Source organism: Centruroides vittatus, unplaced genomic scaffold, assembly GCF_030686945.1.
Source record: "Centruroides vittatus isolate TY-2023 unplaced genomic scaffold, ASM3068694v2 contig_1427, whole genome shotgun sequence".
Taxonomy (NCBI): Eukaryota; Metazoa; Arthropoda; class Arachnida; order Scorpiones; family Buthidae; genus Centruroides; species Centruroides vittatus.
In genome coordinates, this window is record NW_027120893.1 from 166,470 (window position 1) to 188,229 (window position 21,760).

Genomic DNA, 21,760 nt, shown 5'->3' on the forward strand with positions numbered 1-21,760 from the left:
GAAACAGGAAGATTTGATAAACAAATTTGCTTTAGCCTATATACCAGAGCATTTTTGAAGACCCAAGAAAAAGCTTTTAAAGTTTCTGTTTTTTCTTCAGAATTTTCACCAATGTTGTTCTTGAAAAGTTTTCTTGTTCTGCAAATTTGGCTTGCAAAGTTTTATTACATTAAAATTCATATACAAGTTTGTATTTTTCCTTCAGCGTAAGCGTTGTTAGATTTCGGATACTCATTTCTAACAGAAATGTGAAACGTGCTGCAAATAACGCATGAATGAAAGATGAGAAAATACAAAATCTGATTCTACTGTGATGTTAAGCTGTGTGGTATGAAATCATTTTTTTCAGGAGGGAAGTCAACTTATCAGATGTCTAAACGAGTGTGGGACAGAAAAAAATGTCAATTTATCCTGAGGTGATGAGTTAAACGGTGTCAAGTAAACCAGAGTTTTTTTTTAACATTAATGCCTATGTAAGTCAGTCGGGACCACAGAAACCTGACTACTTCACTGGCGGTGTCTAATTATACCTATGATGACTTATGCAGACTTGATTGTAGTTATAAATTACATCACGCATGTTTACAGATATTTATTAAAAAAATTCATTTTTGCTTACGTTAGCTGATTATTGAATAAAAATTGAAATTAAAAATTGGGCAATTAACTGGATATATCAAAATTTGCTTAATAAAAGTGCTATATAAAATAAAAATAAGTAAAAAAAAATATACTTATTTTTTAAAACAGACCAAAATTATCGAACAGTTCATGTTTGATCTGAAAAATTAATAAAAGATAATAATTATTCTATGATATTAAAAATTCATTAAGAAAACGACTTGATATCAGATAAGGCTATGAATATGTGCTAAGCTAACCAAGCAACTAAAGAGTATCTAAAAATTTTAATGATGAGAACAAAATTTAGATTATATTAATAAAAGCATCATAAAATCAGAACTAAGAATGATGATAATAAAACAAACAAACAGAATTTATATCAAAGGAATGAAAGTTTTAAGAAATTTTACATTAAGTAATTTTACATGCCAAAAATGTCATCATCTTCTCTTCTTTAACCATTGAGTCGTGTACAACTATTGGTGACTTCATAGACGAGTTTCCTCCAGCGAGTTCTGTATAGTGCCCAGTCTTTCGGGTATTTGAGTTCCAGGCTGGGGTCTGCTTTGATGTTATCCAACCATCTGGTACGTTGCCTTCCCCTTTTCCTATGTCCCTCTACCATTCCCAGCATGATCTGTTTTTCCAGGGAGTCAGCATGAATAGTGTGACCAAAGAACTTTAACCTCAAGCGTACAATCATTGCCTCCAAGGAGATTTGTGGTCGAATTTTCTCTAGGACTACTTTATTAGTTATTGACAAAAATGTCATAAAATCCATCAAAGATTCAAATTCTCAGCATTTGACAAAATAATGTTTGAAAACTGAATTTCTTTATAAGTTAAAGTGTTGCAAATATAAAAAAAAAATAAGAGGTTAGTGAAGATGATTGATTGACAGGATTTAGACACATTTATTATTAAGAGTTTTAAGCATAAAAAGAAAGGAAACAAAGACTGGATTATCATCTGAAAAGTTGAGAATAAATTAGTAAATTGTAAGAAGGGAACAGAAGCATCAGAGTCTGGACAAGGGTGAGACACTTGCCTCAGTTGAACAATGGGAAAGGGCACCAAATTGTTGAAAAATGAAAATTAATAAATTGCAAAAAATAAAAATAAAATGCAAAGTGTATCTTGCAATGTTTGTCGTGTACTTTAAACACACTAACAATTTATGTCAGATGTTTACAGTTGATACACTCATTTCCTTGTGTGATAATATGACCCTAGGGTCAGCACCTCTTTGATGCTCTTGTCTGGATGACACCACTGTGTCCTGTTCTAGACACAGAAGATGCAATGGCTCTTTCTATTCAATGGAACTTAATAACGCAAACAGTCGCGTGTAGGCGGTTGGCTCAGGATGGAGGTGGTCTATGAGACAGTGTTATGGAAACAACTCACTTGGATACCAGTTAAACGAAACAAATACCTGTTTATTTGTAAGAAAATACATTCTATCAGCAGCGAAACAAGACAGATATAGACACTGTTGCTTTTTATTTTATATTTAAGACCATCACTTTCTCAGAAAAAATTGTCAAATATGGTAATTTTATCAATCAAACAGGAATTTACAAAATAAATTAATTTTGATAAAATAATTGATGAACTTGCTTCACCAAAAGCAAGAAAAGTAAAACTTTTGTCTCTATTATTAAATTAAATTACTAAAAAATTTGTAATATTTTAATTCATCTCTAAATCTCTAACTGCACTTACTATAATAAACCAAAATACCCAAATAGCCTTTAAAATGCAGTCCAATTTATTTACGTACCAAACGTTTTTGGTCAAATTAACTGACTTTCATCAGGATCGAACAAAAACTTTTGCCAGACGGAAAATTCTAGAACATTGCCAATCCTAAAAACCTTTGCGGCAGCTGTACAAGTTTAAAAGAGCAAATGGACTTGCACAATCGAATCTGCGAAGGTTTTTAGGATTTTAAAATGTTCTAGAATTTTCCGTTTGGCAAAAATTTTTGTTCAATCCTGATGAAGGTCAGTTAATTTGACCGAAAACGTTTGATACGTATATAAATTGGACTGCATTTTAAAGGCTGTTTGGGTATTTTGGTTTATTCTAATTCATCTCATGTGTAACACTTATTTTGTTTTTCTTTTGTTGAGGTTGCTGTAATTTTATTTGTAATATGTGTAATTTTATGTTCCTACTACTGTTGTACTATTACTGCATTCTGTACCGTTTTTATTTAATAAGCTAGACTCCAACCAAATGCCGGATTCTATCGGGCTAGATATTTGAATATCTAGCCCGATCGCAGTTAAAAGATTTGAGTATTGTTGCATCAGTAGAAGAACTACCAGAATGAATAAATTCTTTTATGATAAAATAGATTCTTACCTTTCCATTTGGAAAGGTAATAATCTGTGTTGATCCTACAGAATCAAAACAGAATAATTCCAAATACCCACATTAGAGGAAACATTGCCCAGAATTAAAGATGCTAAATATTTTAGTGTCTTAGATTTACCTTATATCTGAAAATAAATATGGTAAAGAAATAAAAATGTTATTAAAAGCTGCTTGCCTGTAATACTAATTTACAAAAAACATAGTTAACCAGAAGTAATGAACCAGGCTTATTATACTCCAAATATGTTTAATTAATAGAAACAAAAAATATTGATAGATAAAAGGAAAGCTTAATTGATTTTCATTGAAATTTTTTAAGATATTTTCATAACTATTAATATAAACATATTTCAAAAATCCTCAAACTTTTGTTTATTTGCTTCTTTAGATTTTCCATAGATTTGTATACATAAATAAACTTTAGAAAATAAAGCATTTGAAGTAAGTGAATGCAAGCAAATCTTATAATAAATTTCATTAACCAGTTGTTTGCGGAGTACTCCAGTTGGAGTAAGTGTCAATTTTTTTTCGTAATTAACTAGTTGGTGGCGATTTAAGCACTGATTGGCTTTTATCTACATAGACTAAGTCTGTTTCAACGAATAAGATATTTGTTACCACCCCATATTTTTAAATTTAGGCACAAAACTCCTCCATTCCATGTTAAATCTATGGGAGACCCTTCTTTTGTTCATTTGACAATAAAATCCTAGTTAGCATGCCTGTTAAGTTCTAATTGGTATATTATAGCTAAATGACTATCCTTTGACCAATAAGCATCAACTTGGGTTTGTGGGGTGGGAACTATCTTGGAAAAAGTTATACCAACTTCAAGCTACATTGTCAGCTACAAACGTAAACAAACAATTATAAATTGTTATTCTTATCTATTTTTAGCATAAATTTAATAAATTTTTATGTATATTTATCCTATTTAACAAATAAGCTTGTTTTTTAAAACCATTCAGCCATAAATCTTTCAGAAAACAAAGTACTTCCGGTTATGGTGGTACTTCCGTAATACATAAGATATACATGTATACTCGTTAATATAATAAAATGATAATCGCTTATTATAGTCTTCTATTATACAATAGTTTAAATAACGTATAAATAGAATCAAATACACATCATCAATAATAAAAGTGTATTAACCTAGATTTAGAAAGGCCACCACCCCCCACGCCGATTGGCATTATAATCTATAGGCCGTATTATTTCTCTACGTTGATTTAGAAAGCTGCAGTTTTTTTATTTGACAGAAAATATACATGTCTAAGTAACATATGTAACAAATTAATGGAAAATTTATAAAAAAAAAAAAAACAATTTTTTAAAATATTTTAAAATCTTAAATTTTATTAATTTTTTTAAACATACATAATATTTTGAAGTTAACAATCGTAAAGTGTAATATGTACGTGATAGAAAACCGAAAACAGATTATATCTACTACAATTTTTAAGCGAGATATCGCAAATTGAAAAACCACTTTAAAAACCACAAAATCTGTACGCAACAGCAGTGTTGTTTCGGATTATCGAGTGTGCAGCTGACAGGTTAAAATAGAAAACACTTACACTGAAAAAACAATACATAAAAACGTGTGTACTGTTTTTTCACAAAAATTCGCTTTTGGGCTAAAAACCAATATACATTTCTGTTATAATTCAAAATAGCATTTGAAATATCAAAGATGTCTTTTCAGGAGTGACATAATTTATTTTCGTTTTCATAATAAAGTCAGTTTATGATACTTAAGTAGTAAAAGTTTGTTGAAAAATTTATTGAGAAAGTTGGAAAACCTGAAAACCCCGAACCTTGTTCTTTTGAGTTTTTAATATTTTAATCATTATTAGATTGAGTAGTAATTTAATTTTTGCTGATTGTTAAGACTGGTTTGAAGCTTTGAACGTTTTAGCTAATGTCTAGCTTAAATATTTTGAAAGAATTTTGGCATTAACTTTTCGTAAGATTGTAAATAGTTGTTAAATAAATCTAGTTGTAATTAAAGAAACAAAAAATTAATTCAGTTAATCTAAAAATTGTGTAATTAATAAATTTTTATATAATGATTCTTCATATTTCTTATGATTAATTTGTTCAATCATTATTTTCTGCCTTTATAAAAAAAATTAGTTAATCAAAATTAATTGTCCATAAATATTTTTGGACATTTAATTTTGTAGTTGAAGCGGTTAATATGAAAATGATTACAAATTTTTTATTACATTTAAATACATATTTTATTATATAATTTGCCATATTAGTATGAAAAGCATAATTTTCTTAAGAGATGGTGCCTAACGTCTACCTCTAGTGTCAAATTGCTTTATTCTAATCATTTAACTAGCCACGTTATAGCCCGATATTTAGGCGATCGTTTGGTCTGGAGTTATATACTACTCGGGCTTTGAGATGTTATATATTATATATATATATATGACAAAGCAATTTTGTATTATTAGTGTTTGAATTTTAACTAAAATTTAGTGGAGCAAGTTTATATAAATTGTATTTATATTAAAGATCAATAATTAGAAAAAATTTTAATTTTATTAATATAAATATACTATAAACTTTGAGAAAAGCTGCCGTTTGGGTTTTACTTCTTTCATATGTAAGCAAATTAAATTAATTAAATAAATTAGCTAAATTGAGTGTTAATGTTAAGTAAGAAAAATATTTGTCTGCTTAATCGTGTAGTGTAAAATATTTTAGTACAGAATTTTGACATTTTTTATTATAATTTATTGTTTTAAATATATATGTAACAATGTAAATAAGTTACTGGTTTTATTTGAATAATAAATAAAGTATGCGATGCCATAACGTTGTAAATGCAATTTTCTCTAAATACGTTTATTGAAGAATTGAATTCTAAACTCAATGCTTTCTCCTGCAAAAAAAAAAGATATTTTGGCACTGTAAATGGCTGTATTTTGAAGTTGAATTTATGTGAAGCCATAATGTTTAAAGGACCAAAGAGTAAGTCATGTGAGTTTTTTATCATTTTATTGTAAAATTGAAATGAATTCATTCACTAGAAAGTGTTTTTACCTTTCCTGAAAAATTTGTTTTTTGGCATTTACGACATTATGGTATTGCATGCTTCAAATGTCCTCAATTAGTAACTGCATTTTGTCCTTAAAGCTTGAAATAATAACTACCCTCAAGTAGTAGATCAGCTATTATTGGAGGATTTATGAAAACATGGAGAAACAATGTTAAAATTAATAAATACTATAAATTATGGTAGATTAAAGCTTTTGAATTGTAAACAATTTAAAATTTATTTTACAGATATGAATGCTGAAAAATTAAGTAAGTTGCAGGCCCAAGTTCGAATAGGAGGAAAGGTATTACATATAAAATTATATTTTATATTATTAGAAAAATTAAATTCAGAAATATTAAAATTCATTTATAGGCTCATTTTCATAGTTTACTGATTAATGTGTAAGAAAAATCATATCTAATTTTGAATTGAAATAAAACGTTTTTTATAGTTCTGAACTGTTTAAGCTTTAATTAAATTTTACTATAGCGGAACATTTATAATAACAAAATTGTATGTGTTTGATATCTGTAAATATACAGGGTGATTCAGAACTCATTGGACAAACTTAAAGGGGTGATACAGCACACAACAAAAAACATTTTTTTTGTATAGGAAAGTATGGGTGCAAGTTATGCATTGAGGCACAAACACAAGAAATAACACATGAAAGGAAACATAAATCGTTTACTTACATCATTGTTAAGATGCATTATAGTTTACAAGCTTAAATGTAATGATACTTATAAGCATAAATTTAGATCAATCACACTGTCATTATATTTACATTGGTAATTTTAAAACTAAGTTGTGTAAACTTTTAAATGTGCTTGGATTTTGAATTCATAACTATAATGTAATAAAATATAATTGTTCTCAAAATCCAACTTTGAAACAAAGTTCAAAAATAGTTTGTTTTTTTTTTATTACTGATATTTTTTGATTCATTGTCATTTTGAAATTTTAAAATACTTCTTTCTAGATAAATGTGATTTGATCTTATTATATAATAGAGGCAAATAGTTTATTAATTTGATTTTCTTCTTATTGTTTACTACCATATATGTCCGCAGATAAGACGATACTTGAATCATAAAAAAAGGCCCCCAAAATCCGGGGTCGTCTTATAGGACAGATACAAAAAAAATTAGATTGAAATTTATATGAATTAAAACCATTATAAAAAAAATGGACAAACCATAATTATTTACTAATAGAGAGTAGGGCATGTCCACAAAATAGAATAACCCATACGACATTTTTGTGAATAGTCAAAGTCATTGCCCGAATCAGTGCGAACATTTGCAACAATAGCAAGGCAGAAAATAAAATTGGTTCATTTGAAAAATTACAAATAGGACATAATTCTGTATACGCTATACAGTATTATTATCCAGATGATGACGATCGCCGATCTAAACTAAATTCATAGGCTATTGATAGTTTCGGGGTCGTCTTATAGGACAGATATATGCTAAAACTATAAAACTTTTGCCGAAAATTTATACCTTGTCTTATCTGTGAAAATATACAGTAATTTACATAGTTAATAAACTTATCATAAATTTTTTTATATTTAAAAAAACGATATAAATATATTTTCATGAGACAGATTTAAGTACATTTTAATCAGTCTCCCATGACATACAAGTAAGAAATTTTTTTTAGTTTGATAGATAATTATTTATTGTAGAAAATGCCTCAGAAACTTAAAAAGGATATAAATACTCAAACACCTTCTTTAAATACACTTTCAAACACCTTAAACTTAAATAATGAAAACAACTCCAATTTCTTATTAGTCTAACTTAAAATTATTTAAAAATATCACGAATATACACACAAATTTTTGCTTTAGTTTTCTTTTCCATTGTTCACCAGTGACAGTCCAAAAAAGAATTCTCAAACATGGAGGCAAGTTTTAGAGGCTCTGCCTCTGCATTAGAATGCAAATGGACGTTTTTTCTGTGTATATTCACAATATTTTGTATGTTTTTTAAAAATTAAATACCGTCAACCAAGTTTTAAAATTTTTACTTTATGTATTAATATTATTTATTAAAATTTGTATTTAATGTATGTAATTTGTTTAATTTTACAGGTAATACTATTCAAATCTCCTGTAAACCTTGTAACTGGTGCAGTCAAAGTTCGTACGCGAACGTTTTCGGCTCCCTCACTAGAACCTTCTTCAAGCGAAATTCTCTTTTTCGACCGTTAAATCGAATAATCTCCTCTTAACGGATAAAATTCGAATCGTCAAAAATTCCGAATCGAACGAAACCGCGTGCTATCCAATATTCCAAAGTTTTCGTAAGATGTCGCGTGCTTATCTTCGTGACGTAATCATCTAAACGCAATCCGATCGTAACTTTTTTCGATGCGACTTCCCCGTAAGGGTCTTTTATTATTCCTTTGGCCCCCATTGTTTCGAATCGCTGTCTTGAATTAGTTCCTGCCACGCTAGATTCAAGACAGCGATTTGAAACAATGGGGGCCGAATGAATAATAAAAGACTCTTACGGGGAAGTCGCATCGAAAAAAGTTACGATCGGATTGCGTTTAGATGATTACGTCACAAAGATAAGCACGCGACATCTTACGAAAACTTTGGAATATTGGATAGCACGCGGTTTCGTTCGATTCGGAATTTTTGACGATTCGAATTTTATCCGTTAAGAGGAGATTATTCGATTTAACGGTCGAAAAAGAGAATTTCGCTTGAAGAAGGTTCTAGTGAGGGGGCCGAAAACGTTCGCGTATGAACTTTGACTGCACCGGTTACAAGGTTTACAGGAGATTTGAATAGTATTGACCCGGTGTGTTTGGGTGAATTATATTTTACAGGTAAATTATTATAGTTAGATGACAAAGTAAACTTATGCCAAATGTAGCATGAATTACAATTAATTTAGTCTTTTTGAGTCTGATATTAATGAATTATTTCTTGTAAACTTTAAATATATAGAAATTTACATGATCAAATATATCTGAATAAGAATTTGTAAAATATTTAAAATTTCTCATTTAAATATTTTATAACTGTTTAAATGAAACGATTCAAAAATTTTTCTAAAGGCATTTTCAATGATACTAAAATAGGAAGAGAGAAAATATTTTACTATTTGATAGTTATATTAATATTTTTCCTTTTACTAATCATTTTGATAGTTTTTTTCTAACTGTTAGTACTTACATGATTTGCTTTTCTATTATAAACAACTTTATATTAAATAATAGATTTAATTTGTATAAAAGAGATTTGTTAATTGTTTAAATATTCAAAAATTTTTATTACTGTTATAAGTGTAATTAGCACATTTATATGCAGTGTATTCATTTCCAAAATATTTAAATGATAAATTTTATGAATTTCCATTAATTATACTAATGGATGTAACTAACTAATTTGTGTTTTCTTAGGGTACAGCACGTAGAAAGAAGAAAGTGGTTCATAGAACAGCAACAACTGATGATAAAAAACTTCAAAGTTCCTTAAAAAAGCTTACAGTAAATAATATCCCTGGCATTGAAGAGGTATAAATTAATATAAAAAATATTAATTTTCAATTTTTATAATACAATATCATGAATTTTTAAGTAATTATTATTATGTTGCAAATGTTATGCTCAGCTGATACTGATGTCAAGTGCTGTGTCAGACTAAATTTAAGGCATAGCTACCCAAACAAGTATAACATTAAGCTGTGTTATTGGTGTGTGTGTATATCAATATCTAGGAACTTCCTAACAATGTGACGTGTTCAATATTGCAGCTTTCTGTAGTGCCATGTATATGTTTTTAGTAAAGCTTGATGTTTCTAGACTTTAGTGTATGTGATATAACAGTAGTAGAAGAGAGGACAACAGATACAATAAATACCTTATCCATCCTCCATACCTGTCATGTTTTTTGAGCAAGTGGAGTGTACTTGTTGATTTTTTTCAGTGTGAGCAATTTTTATGTTATGATTGTTTGGAATAGAGATATCTATAAGTGATCTTACTGTATTTGTCAATGAGAGTAATGTCAGGTCTTTTGTGATGAATTGTTTTATCTGTGATTATGGCTCTGTCATAGTATATTTTGTGTCATTTTCTAATACTGCTTATTTGTAGTATGATACCTGAATGTTTAATAATCTGTGCTCCTGTACAAGTTCTTGATGTATTATATTTGCTACTTTATGCCCATGTAAATAGTCTGTTTGTGCTAAGAGCTTGCAAATAGAAATGATATGTTGTATAGTTTCTGGCAGAATGTGACATTTTCTGCAAGAGTCGTTTTTGAATGATGTATCCTTTAAGATGTGTTTTCTATAGTTTTTATTTAGTACTTATTACCTGAACTTGAATGGCAATTATAAACCCCTCAGTCTCTCTAAACAGGCAGCCCCTAGTCACCCAGTAGTTTGATGCAGTTTTGTCAACATAGTCCTGAGTTAGGTTGTAGGCATGCCTGCCATGAAGTGCCTTTTGGGCCAACGACTGCTTTATTATTATTGCATACATTATGTGTGGTAAATAAATGCATTAAAGTTTTTTTTTGGCATGAATAATTTTGCTTGGATATAAGAAATTTTTATGAAATTGAAAAAGATAGAATTATGGTGCTAATTGAAATATTGATTACATTGTTATATTATACATTAAAAAATAGTTTAAAATGAATTTAGAATTTAAAATATTTTTAAAAAATTTAAAGAAACTCTTTTTATTTACATTAAATTCACTAAAAAGTAAAAAAAAAATTGTTTTTACAATATCCTTGGTAGTATGCAACCAAAAATAAAAGCATGGGATACTTATGGGAAATCATAAAAATTGATAGAAAATGTAACAGAATATTTCTGAATATGAGTGCCTGTGTTTTTGTTTCTCTATTTTTTAGTTTTATATATGTAACAGTGAATTATCAAAATTCTTCTTGGTTTAGAATTTAATTGGGAAGTGGGTGAAAATTGAGCTATAATTTTTTATCTAGACAGTATGACTAAAAGGGGGCAAGGCCTGCTGCTTTTGGATGATGTAAAAGGCACTTACAATTTACTCATATTGTCATAAAAATTAGCACACCAAGGAGTTTTATTGCTGCAAAACTTGGTGTGCAGATAAGTCTCAAGCATATATAGAAATGATTAGTTATAGCATGATGGCTCATTGCTTTACAGTGGGCATTACATCCTGTCTGTAGTTTATCTGTTGCAGAGGGACGCTGTATCATTTGAGATGCCTTTATGTCACAATTGAAGACAATGTGGCATCCAGCTTTCTCTCATCAGGTTGAGAGAAGCTGGATGATCATCTCGATGAATAGAGAGCACCACTGGTCCTCTGACAAGCACACAGCCAACCATATCATTGTCTGCAATCCAGACACAGATGGTGCCATCAGTGCAGGCCCATGTCTGTCCAAACCATTTCAAGGTGCCTGAGTGAGGAACATTTGGTATGCAGCAACCATTATGTTTGCTGCCATTGACAGTCACCCACCGCTGCCTCCATTTGGAGTGATGTCTCTGTTGATGGGATTGGACTGCAACAGAATGGAAACAGATTTTCTACATCAATGAATTCAGATTCAGTTTTGGCACTGATAACAGCCATGTTTGTGTCTGGAGGCCCCATGGTGAACACTTCAATCCTGTCTATTCTTTAGAGTAGCACACCAACCCTGCAACTGGTGTGATGGTCTAGATGCCATCACATACTACAGCTAGTCACTTCTAGTAGTGATCAAAAGAACCATGACAGCCCAGAAATATGCTATCACATCCTGCAGCCACATGTTTTGCTTTTCATTTCATGGCTCCCAAGAACTATTTTCCAACAAGACAATGCTTGACAACACACTGCAAGGTAGTCACAGAACTTCCTCTGCTACATTGCCACATTTCCCTAGCCTGCCTGTTTCTCTGATTTGTTGATGATCGAACATGTCTGGGATGCCAAATTGGACAGCTTAGGAGTTTGGCCGAACTAGAGGACTGCTTGCAGCAGCTATGGACTGAGATGTTGCAGGACACCACACGTACCTGTACACCATTATGCCCGTGTGTATCACATTGTGTATTCACACTAGAGGTGGCCCAACAGGGTACTTGACCCTCCTTTCATTTGTAGTTTTTCCTGCAATAAATGATTGTTTTGCTTCTATTTTGTAATCACTTACTTATATCACCATTACACTCACACATGTACAATTTTGTTGTATAATGTTCAGGTATATTGTCTGTTGTCCTATCAAAACATATCAAGCTGGAATCTTTCCAGGTGCGTATTGACTTTTTGCTTAGATATAACAATAACAATTACAAATAATAAGCATCTTAAAGCCTGATGAGTATATAATGAAATAACCATTAGTTAGGAGATGGCTCCTAACATCTACCTCTAGTGGCAAATTACTTTATATTAATCATTTAATTAGCCAAATTTTAGCCTAATCTCTCAGGTGATCTTTGGTTATAACAATTACTTAGGAATTAATTAGAATTCTTAACACCAATTTATACAATGTACCCTAATCTGTCATGATTTGCTTATTACACAGTATGCACAAGTAACACATAAAGTTTAACTTTTTTTTTTCAAACCCCAATACATTATCAGCAAATATAATTATAATTTCTAATCTGAGAGATATTAAATGATCAATTTGATTTGATTTCTGATGATAATTTATAGTCTGTATTATTATAATAAATATCTTCATCTATTTCTTAATTGTTTTATTCATTTTTAATAATGAAAGTTTGTATTATAATTGTAGGTTAATATGATTAAAGATGATGGTACAGTTATCCACTTCAATAATCCTAAAGTTCAGGCTTCTTTGGCTGCAAACACTTTTGCAATCACTGGACATGCTGAAACTAAACGTAAAATTTTTTGAAAATTCTAGTTTTAGTTTATTGTATTTGTATTGATTTATATTAGAATAAATCTTTTAAATTCTTGCACAAATTTTTTCGTGACTAGGAGGAAATAAAAGCATTATTTCAGACATTAAAATATCAAATATAATAAAAAAAAAGCAATACAAATATTGCTTTATTATGTTCTTATATTTTAGTAGTTTTACATTATGTAGTACAAATCTTATCTGTGTTTTTGTAATTTTTTACAGGTACTCCTCACTTTACGACCGAGTTCCGTTCCGACGACTACGCCGTTAAGCGAATTGGTCGATAAGCGAGGAGCTTACGCCGGGAATATAGGATCGTTGTAAAATTATACAAATTATGCAACAAACTTCAAATTTATTCATAAAAAAAACTATTATAGTACGCTATTAGCCTATTATAATACTATAAGACTATTTTAGTACGCGCAAGCTTATTATATTACGCTTAGTGCGCATGTTACCATTTGCCACTGACCGACACTCAAGTTGAGAAAGGGATTCCCCGAATTGCAGGTCGAAACTCGATTGGTCGTAAGTGCGAGTGGTCGTTAAGCAGATAGGTCGTGAAGTGAGGAGTACCTGTAATTGGAAAGTTTATCAGCTATGGAATCATTCATTGCAATAACACATTTTAAAAATGATTTTATATATTAAAATTACTTTTTTAGATATTTTTTAAATCTAAAAATTAAATAATTTTGTTGAATTTTATGAAAAGAAATTTATTTTCTGATTTTCAAAAATAAATAAATTTCTTCAAAATTTCCTAAGATTTTTTAAAATCATGGTGTAACTCTAAAAATAACCTTGTCAAAAAAATATATCAATCTTGTTTAAAAAAATTTTAAATTGTAAAATTATTTTTTATTATTGTTGAGGGAAAAATGTAAAAAAATATACATTTTTTTTTTAAATAAATGAATAAAATTTAGGCATTTTAATTTCCATCTACAATTTGAATTTGAGGCATGAACCTGTTAATATCTGTTGTGACATGCATAACTCTTGCATTTATTGTGTTATTATTGAAATCTTCCTTTATTATCTGTTATAAGAATTGTTTTATCTTATTTTATCATTTTATAACGTATGCTAAAACATTCTTTAGTTTTGCCATTACTTTTTGCAATAGTTTTTCTCTCTCATGAGTGTTTCAAGAAATTCATTTGTGACAATAGATGTCGTGAAATCTATTGAGATTCTTGTAAAAATTTGGTTTATATTAAATAATAGAAATAATCAGTTTTATTTTAACTTTGATCTTTTTTACACATTTTAAAATTTGATACGAATATAGCCATTAAATTTTTTAAGAAAACATTTAATATCTAGGTTCAATGGCTATTATAATTTTTTTTTTTTTTTTTTTTCTTTATAAGAGGGTTTTGTGACGAAGTTGATAATCATTGTATTTCTTGTATGATTACAACACAAGAGTTTCATATGTCATTATAAAATAAAATGTTATTTATTATAAAAACTGTTCATTATTTTAGACTATAATAATTTTTTTTTTAATCTGAATTAAAATTTCCTTTTAATCTAGCAAATATTTTGAAATTAAAATAAATTTTCTACACTTCAGTGACATGCTATTATAAGAAGTAAAACAATAGTGCTCATAATACACTATTTCAAAAAATAATTTAAAATTCAGTTCCAAATTTGTTAGGAAGTTATTTATAATGCAATAGTGATGAGAAGCTGGAATAGAGCCAAAGTAGTAATTATTACTGTAAGGCAAATGTTCTATCCATAGGGTGATATTACAAGATATAAATGTTTTATGGAAAAATTAAAATTCAGTTATTGTATAGAGAAAATTTAAGAGTTTTTTGTCATCTAGCTAACAAAAAAAATAATTCATATTTATGTTTTCGAGAAATTTCTTTAAAGTAAGTCATTCTGTGATTAGTTATCGCAAAAATATAAACGAAACGTAAATACGGTAGAGCATCGATTATCCGACTCAATTGGGGACTGGGGTTGGTCGGATAACCGAAAAGTATGAAAAAATACATTATTAGTATAGTGTATTAGGCCCGGTTTAAATACTATCCTCCCTTTCATGGTCGAGCCAGTGCTGCCAGCTAAAACATGCAAAAATTTAACAAAAATAATATTAAAGTAGCCAAGACGTAACCAAATATGGTAGCGCCACATCACTAGTGGACATTTGAATTTGCCGACTAGAACGCCGTCGGATAATCGATAAACTGTATTGTACTGTACAATATTTTATGATTTTCAATAAATAGAAAAGTAGGATTAATATTGTCAAGACTAATATGTTTAGTATAGAAGAAACCAAAAATGTGTTTTGTGTCATAGAAAAGAATTAAAATTAGTATCTTAATATTTTTTTTTTAATATTGGCTCCAGTTAACATTTGTTCAGGTAAATAGATGCCAACAGTTTAAAAATACCTACTATTTTAACAAAAGCAATGAAGAACATGTCGATACATGAAGTTTGTGAAAATTTTCATAATTTTAAACGTTTTTGAATTAATTTGAATTATGTTAAATAAATTTATAAGCTACCTATTCTGAAATATTTGACATGGTAAGGAGCAGATAAGATGACAATTACAATTCTTCAAAATTTCAATGATAGCAACTTCATATGCAGTGATATCTCACAGATGCTGTTCTATTATAATTCTTTCATATTGAATTACAAGAAAAGAATAAAGCATTTCATTGGAAAAATATGAATAATATAATTTTAAATTTATTTTAATTGAATTAAAATATATAATTGAAACGTTTTATATTTCCAGAAATAACAGAGATGTTACCATCTATTTTGAACCAGTTAGGAGCTGATAGCTTAACTCATTTGAAAAGATTAGCCACAGTTCAGACAGCTGCAGGTTAGTTGAATAATATATTTACTATTTATAGTATGCAGTTGACTATAATAATGAAAGGAAATACAAAAATAAAAAAATCCTGTATTTCCTGTACAAATATGTTTTTCTTTTATCTATAGTATCATATTTTTCTATATATGTATATATATAGTAGAAAATATTGATATGTTTTACTTGCATATTAATAAAAATAAGTTTTATTTTAAATTTTTATAATTTTGATATCTTTTTCTAAATTTTATGTAGTAAATTATTAACAGTCTATATTTATGCAATAAGGTGTTAAAAATATAATTATTTAAAAACTTGTATTATTAAAATAACATTCGTGGAGCCTTTTAATATTAGTTATATTTTCAAGGGATGAAAATAGACTTTTTATCACTCAAACTACAGTAACTTTTGTGTTTGGGTGCAGAAACCCAGAGTGTGAATCAATCTATGGTTCGACACCTCTCAATGTCTATGTCCACCATACTAGGACTTTACAGAACTTCTTTAATCAAGAGAGAAAATTCTCTTTTTTTCTAAAAATCTACTGATGCAGTTCTCTATTATTTGATTCAAACCTTCTCAAAAATTTTCTTTTTTATATTACAAAACCAAAACATTTGTTCCATTGAATCTTTGATTCGAATTAAGTCTCGTGCCTACAATTTTTTCATTCCATAATTGATGCTCCAAATATTTTAAAATTTAAATCTTGGATTATCTAACAAAAATTTTACGGGCTATTCCTTACTCCTAACAATATTGAATTGTGTATAATTAATAAGCTTCGTTTTTTAGAAGAAAATTTTTTGGAGAATATGTAACAAGTTTTTTTATTACTAATGAAAATGACAGTAGGATTGATTTTTTTTTTTTTTTTTATCATTAATGTAATAAAGTTAAATTTGTGAAAAACATTACTCTATTTTAATAAATTATTTAGGTGGTGCAGGAGAATCATCTCATGGTTTACTTGATGATGATGATGAAGATGTGCCAGGTAAGAATTTAAAATTTTATTGCTAAATTTGAGAAAATGATTTGTGAATAGATTGATTTTAATTCAATTTAATATGAAAAAAGTTTACAATAAATTAAACTTGAATTTATTTTGTTTTAAAATGTTTAATTTACTTAAAATCAGTTTTTGAATTTGCCATCAACTATTTTATGAATAGTCATAATTTTACTTAAATAAAATAAATTTTATTAATTATATTGAAGTGTTATTAGGCTGTAGGTTTCAGATTGCTGTCATCTATCCATCTTTGTTAATTTCAAGTTAGATAGATGAAAACGAAGACCAGATGTGGAAAGGTCGAGTCAGAGGCCCCAATAATTATATATGAATTTCCGGTCTGCAGGCCTCGGAGTCGCTCACTTTTCTCACTTGTACTCACTTTTCTGAAGTATCCTCACTTTTCTCACTTTTCAGGTCATTTTCTCACTTTTCTCACTTTTTTGGTCATTTTCACGTGCTTAATTAAGATGTGGGGCAAACCAAAAATAATTTTAAAGCCAAACGAATTGCCGAATTATCGGACTATCAGAATAGAATTTTTTAGAAGAAAATACGCGGCCCTGAGCAGACTCAAAATTGCAACTGCCCGCTCAGTGTCGTTAGGTTATAGAAAACAAAAATTTATTTAACGTATTTAAAAAAATCTTTTATGCACTTAAAAAACCCCTCTCATTACAAATTCAGAAGCCAGTGTTGAGTAAAGTTATGTACTCATGCCATATTTTCATTATTCGCCAAAATCTACCTTATCCGAATTGCATTTCCTTCTACAGAGTTTAAAAATAAGTATTCTAAGCATCCCTGCAGTTTTGGCTGTTTTCTAAGAAAATCACTAATGTCCTTTTGCAGGGGAAAGCACATTACGCAGAGGGATTAATCTCTCAAGCTGACAACACTGCTGCCGCTTTTAAATTCAAAATATATAATTATTAAAATTAACACGAGATAGTAGCGTAACCTCCTACCACTAAAAAAGATTTCGTTTCTGACCATTTAGTTATCCTGGTTATAGCCCAATAATTTGGCAGATTATTTGGTTTTAATTAACAATCGGGTTATGGAGTTGTCGTTTACAAAAATATTTTTTTACTTGATTTATCTTTAAATAATTTCATAAACTTGAGTTTAATAAAATTACTTTAATGATTTCATAGCATATTGTTAACGTTAAATCACATCTACATCTTCCCATAAATGTATGTTTAAATTGACTACAAGTATAATTATTCCATATAGTAAGTGTTATTTTCATAAAATGTGTGATTACTTTGCTTGTGAAATATCCATTTTTTAATCTTCTCTTATGCCGATTATAATTGTGCATTAATTGAGAGACTAAAAAAGTAAACGAAAATGTAAATTCATATTTACATATAAAATTTACCAAATAAATTAAAATATTCGAAGTGTTGTAAAAAGTACAACACGTAATTGCTTGTGAGAAAGATTTTCACAGGCTTCCCAAAGGTTAACAACTTTGCAACGATGTTGGTTTTTATTCATCTGCAGGAAAAAGTTTTTTGTTATTTATGAAATCATTAATAAAATATTATTTTACTTATATTATTTGGAGTATATTTATTTCAGATTTATTATTTTATTTGGAAATCAATATTTACACATCTCAAAGCATTAAAAAATAAACAGTTTCTGATAATGATAAATATCCGAGAATAGCCAAATTAGTGAAATCAGCATCGAAAATCCCGTTCCCATGAATGAGAGGATCAATTTTATGCCGGGCACTTTCTCCTGATAGAGCATCAGTGTTGGAAAGAATGCTTAATTCACTTTTGATTGTTAAGGAGGGACTGAACATGTATGACCAAAGCCCACACCTTGTACCTATTGCAAAGGACGACTGAAATTAGCTTCCTCGCTGCATAGAAATTATCAAGAACGATTGGAAAATGAAAAGAAGTTAAAAGAATAAGAGAAACGGAAAAAAGAGCACAGAAATGTTTTGAAGAACAACAAAAGAAAGCTGTTCGTAACATGAAGATTATGGAACGGCAACTGAGTTTAAACCAGAAAAATGTAGAAGAAAATGAAATACATGCGACAGTCTAAGTTTTGTTAGAAGCAGCAAACAAAAAAACTGGAGAAGGCTATTAACAGCAAGAACATGAATGAAGTACAAGCAGCACGTGTGATGCTTATTAGTGTTAAGTGTTCAAAAGCAAGAGGAAGCGAAATAGAAGGAAGTTGATAACATGCAGAATAATCTTAATAAAAGAACATCATCTTTCATGACTGATTATTTACAGAAGCCAAAGACTTTTCAAGTATTCATGGTTTACTGGAAATACAGAAGCCACTGGTTATCGGGAAACAGAAAAAAAAAACGCGATATAACCGAGTAATAAAAATTCTGGGCTTTTACTAAACAGATTATACATGCTATGGAATCTCTGTTCTTTCATCAGCAAGTGTTTCTGATATAAAATAAGCTTAGTTTTTCAATCCTGAATTTTAATCGTAGGTTATATCGAATTAATTGACGTTTACGTAAACATGGAAACCATGAACGCCCATTTAGCATTGTTTCTTTAACAATGACATTGAAAGACAAATACTGTCGATATAAAAACATCAATTGCGATTTTATTATACAGTACTATATAAATCGCTTATTAGAAATTCGTGTAGTTTATAATTTTCAATAAAAATTATAAATGCTGTAATTGAAAATTTAAAAAAAATGAATATTGAATATATAATAGAACATTATAAGCTTTTGAAATGTTCTGAGTAAAAATTCTCTAAAAAGCAAAATGAAGTTACTACTGTATAAAAATTTTAGAAGTTTTCGTTCAGAATCAGAGAGATCTTTTCCTTACACGTTATGCGGTGAATTCGAAATTTCACACCTTTATGTGAATTGACGCAATACCGTTAATTCACATAAATGTATGAAATTTCGAATTCACAGAAACTTGTAAATGAGGAGACTGTACTTAAAACTAATAAATAAACAACTTTTATATCAAAAGGAAACAAATGACAATCGATCTATCCACCTGTTCTGCATATTTAGCTCTTTCTCGTATTTCGTTGCAAATAGAAATTCAGTGGTAATTGGTAATTTAAAATTAATTGACTCAAATGCTTTTAAAATTTAGGGGACCAAAAAAACGCGATATAACGAGTGGCTACTATATTACAGTATATACAGAAATTTTTAAAATGTGTTTAACCATAACAGAATAAAAAGAAATAACAATTTTTACTGCTGTTTTGCTGAGTTTTCACTTTGTTTTGTCACTATTGCACTCACTTTTTATTCACTTTTTCTGTATTTCAACTCACTTTTCTCACTTTTTCAAAGGGGAAATAGCACTCCGAGGCCTGGGTCTGGAAATTCTTAACTTTGTTCTTGATCAAGTACAAATAAAATCATTTTTATGGGGCAAATTGTTTCAAATTTGATTTTTATTCTTTTTCTCAACTTAAAATGACTGAGAGCCACTTTTTATAGTGCTAATAAGATTTCACAACAGCATTTATTAAGATATTTAGTGAAACTGATTTCGGTGCTTTTTAAAAACTGAGTACTTGGCTCGTTTTAAGGTTTAACTTGAACCAAAACCTTGAAATATTAATATACACGCTTTATTTTAAATAATGCACTATGATGATAGAACTCAAAAATATGCAAGAATTGGAAATAACATCAATCACAATATTATTTATAAAGATTTTAGTTTTTAAATAAGAGTTTATTATTAAGTTTATCATCACAATTCATAGCTGAAATATTTTCCATAAATAAAGATGTTATGCTTCTGTTATCTTTCTTTTTAATCATAAAGTACCTGTCAAGGTGACTACACGTATGATATTCACAGTATTCAAATTTATTTATCAGTATAATAATTGAGATCTCAAGTCTTGAATACTTTTGAGTATTTGCCCATCTGTAGTATTAATTAAAAATTAAGTTATTTAAAATATTCTGAATAATTAATATAAATAATGGCATTTTATAAAATATATCCCGAATTTCCATTTAAATCTTCAAATTATTCTCTTTTGCCTTGTATCATGCTTGCTTAAGATGTTGGAAATATTTTTCTAAATTTGGAAAATTACTAGAATTTAAATTCAATTGTTTGTTTTAATTTTTATGTATATCCCTAACATAGTTTAATTACTCATATATTAATTGAAATTACATATTATTTTATTTTAATTTCAGATCTTGTAGAAAACTTTGATGAGCCATCAAAGACGGAAGGAGTTTAAGAACAAAATTCACTGATGCAATTTTTAATCCTTTTTGAGTGGGCTATGTGTAAATCTATATGTTAAATAAAAGATTGGGGAGAAAAAAACAAATGTATTGCAGACATTGTAAACTTTTTTGTATTCGAGTAAACTATCATTTTGTCTGTGACACATTATTTACATAGATTATTATGAAATTATATACAGTATACATAAAATAAAAGTTTGATTTTTTCCCCCCAAAATTTGGATGTATTGTTAAATATTTTCATAGTAATTAATATTTATTCACAGTAACAGTTAATTAAATCTGAAACACTTTCAAAATATTTTTGCTATTATCAATAAATTGTCTTTGATTAAACTTTCATATGTAAATTATTTTTTAAAACAGAACAATTTTATTCTATTGAAAGGAAATAATTTTGCTTCTTAGTTTGCTTTTGAGCCACGTTTCTGATTCACTTTTAAAAATCTGATTAAGATTTAATGATTAATAAATCCAATTAATGTTACTGTTTAGTACATATTTTTATATTATAGAATTCTCGTATTTTAAATGATTCTTAGTCAAAAATCAATTTCAAGAGAACAGTAACGGTGGTAGTAAAATTAATGCGTTTGTGATGAGAATTTTTGATTTGTCATCAAAAATTGGAATTAGTAATCTTAAAA

The 21,760-nt window shown here is 28.7% G+C and overlaps 1 protein-coding gene across 1 annotated transcript in view; it reads left to right on the top strand.

Moving 5' to 3' along the window:
- LOC136968288 (transcription factor BTF3 homolog 4-like) overlaps positions 1 to 21,330 on the top strand; it is a 32,786-nt gene extending 11,456 nt beyond the window's left edge. The window contains exons 2-7 of the mRNA XM_067262289.1: positions 6,310 to 6,365; positions 9,488 to 9,601; positions 12,837 to 12,945; positions 15,754 to 15,846; positions 16,781 to 16,837; positions 21,057 to 21,330. Of these exons, the coding sequence (XP_067118390.1) occupies positions 6,312 to 6,365; positions 9,488 to 9,601; positions 12,837 to 12,945; positions 15,754 to 15,846; positions 16,781 to 16,837; positions 21,057 to 21,103 (474 nt within the window). The 5' untranslated portion in view covers positions 6,310 to 6,311 and the 3' untranslated portion in view covers positions 21,104 to 21,330. The remainder of the gene's footprint in view (positions 1 to 6,309; positions 6,366 to 9,487; positions 9,602 to 12,836; positions 12,946 to 15,753; positions 15,847 to 16,780; positions 16,838 to 21,056) is intronic.
- The last annotated feature ends 430 nt before the right edge of the window (positions 21,331 to 21,760 follow it).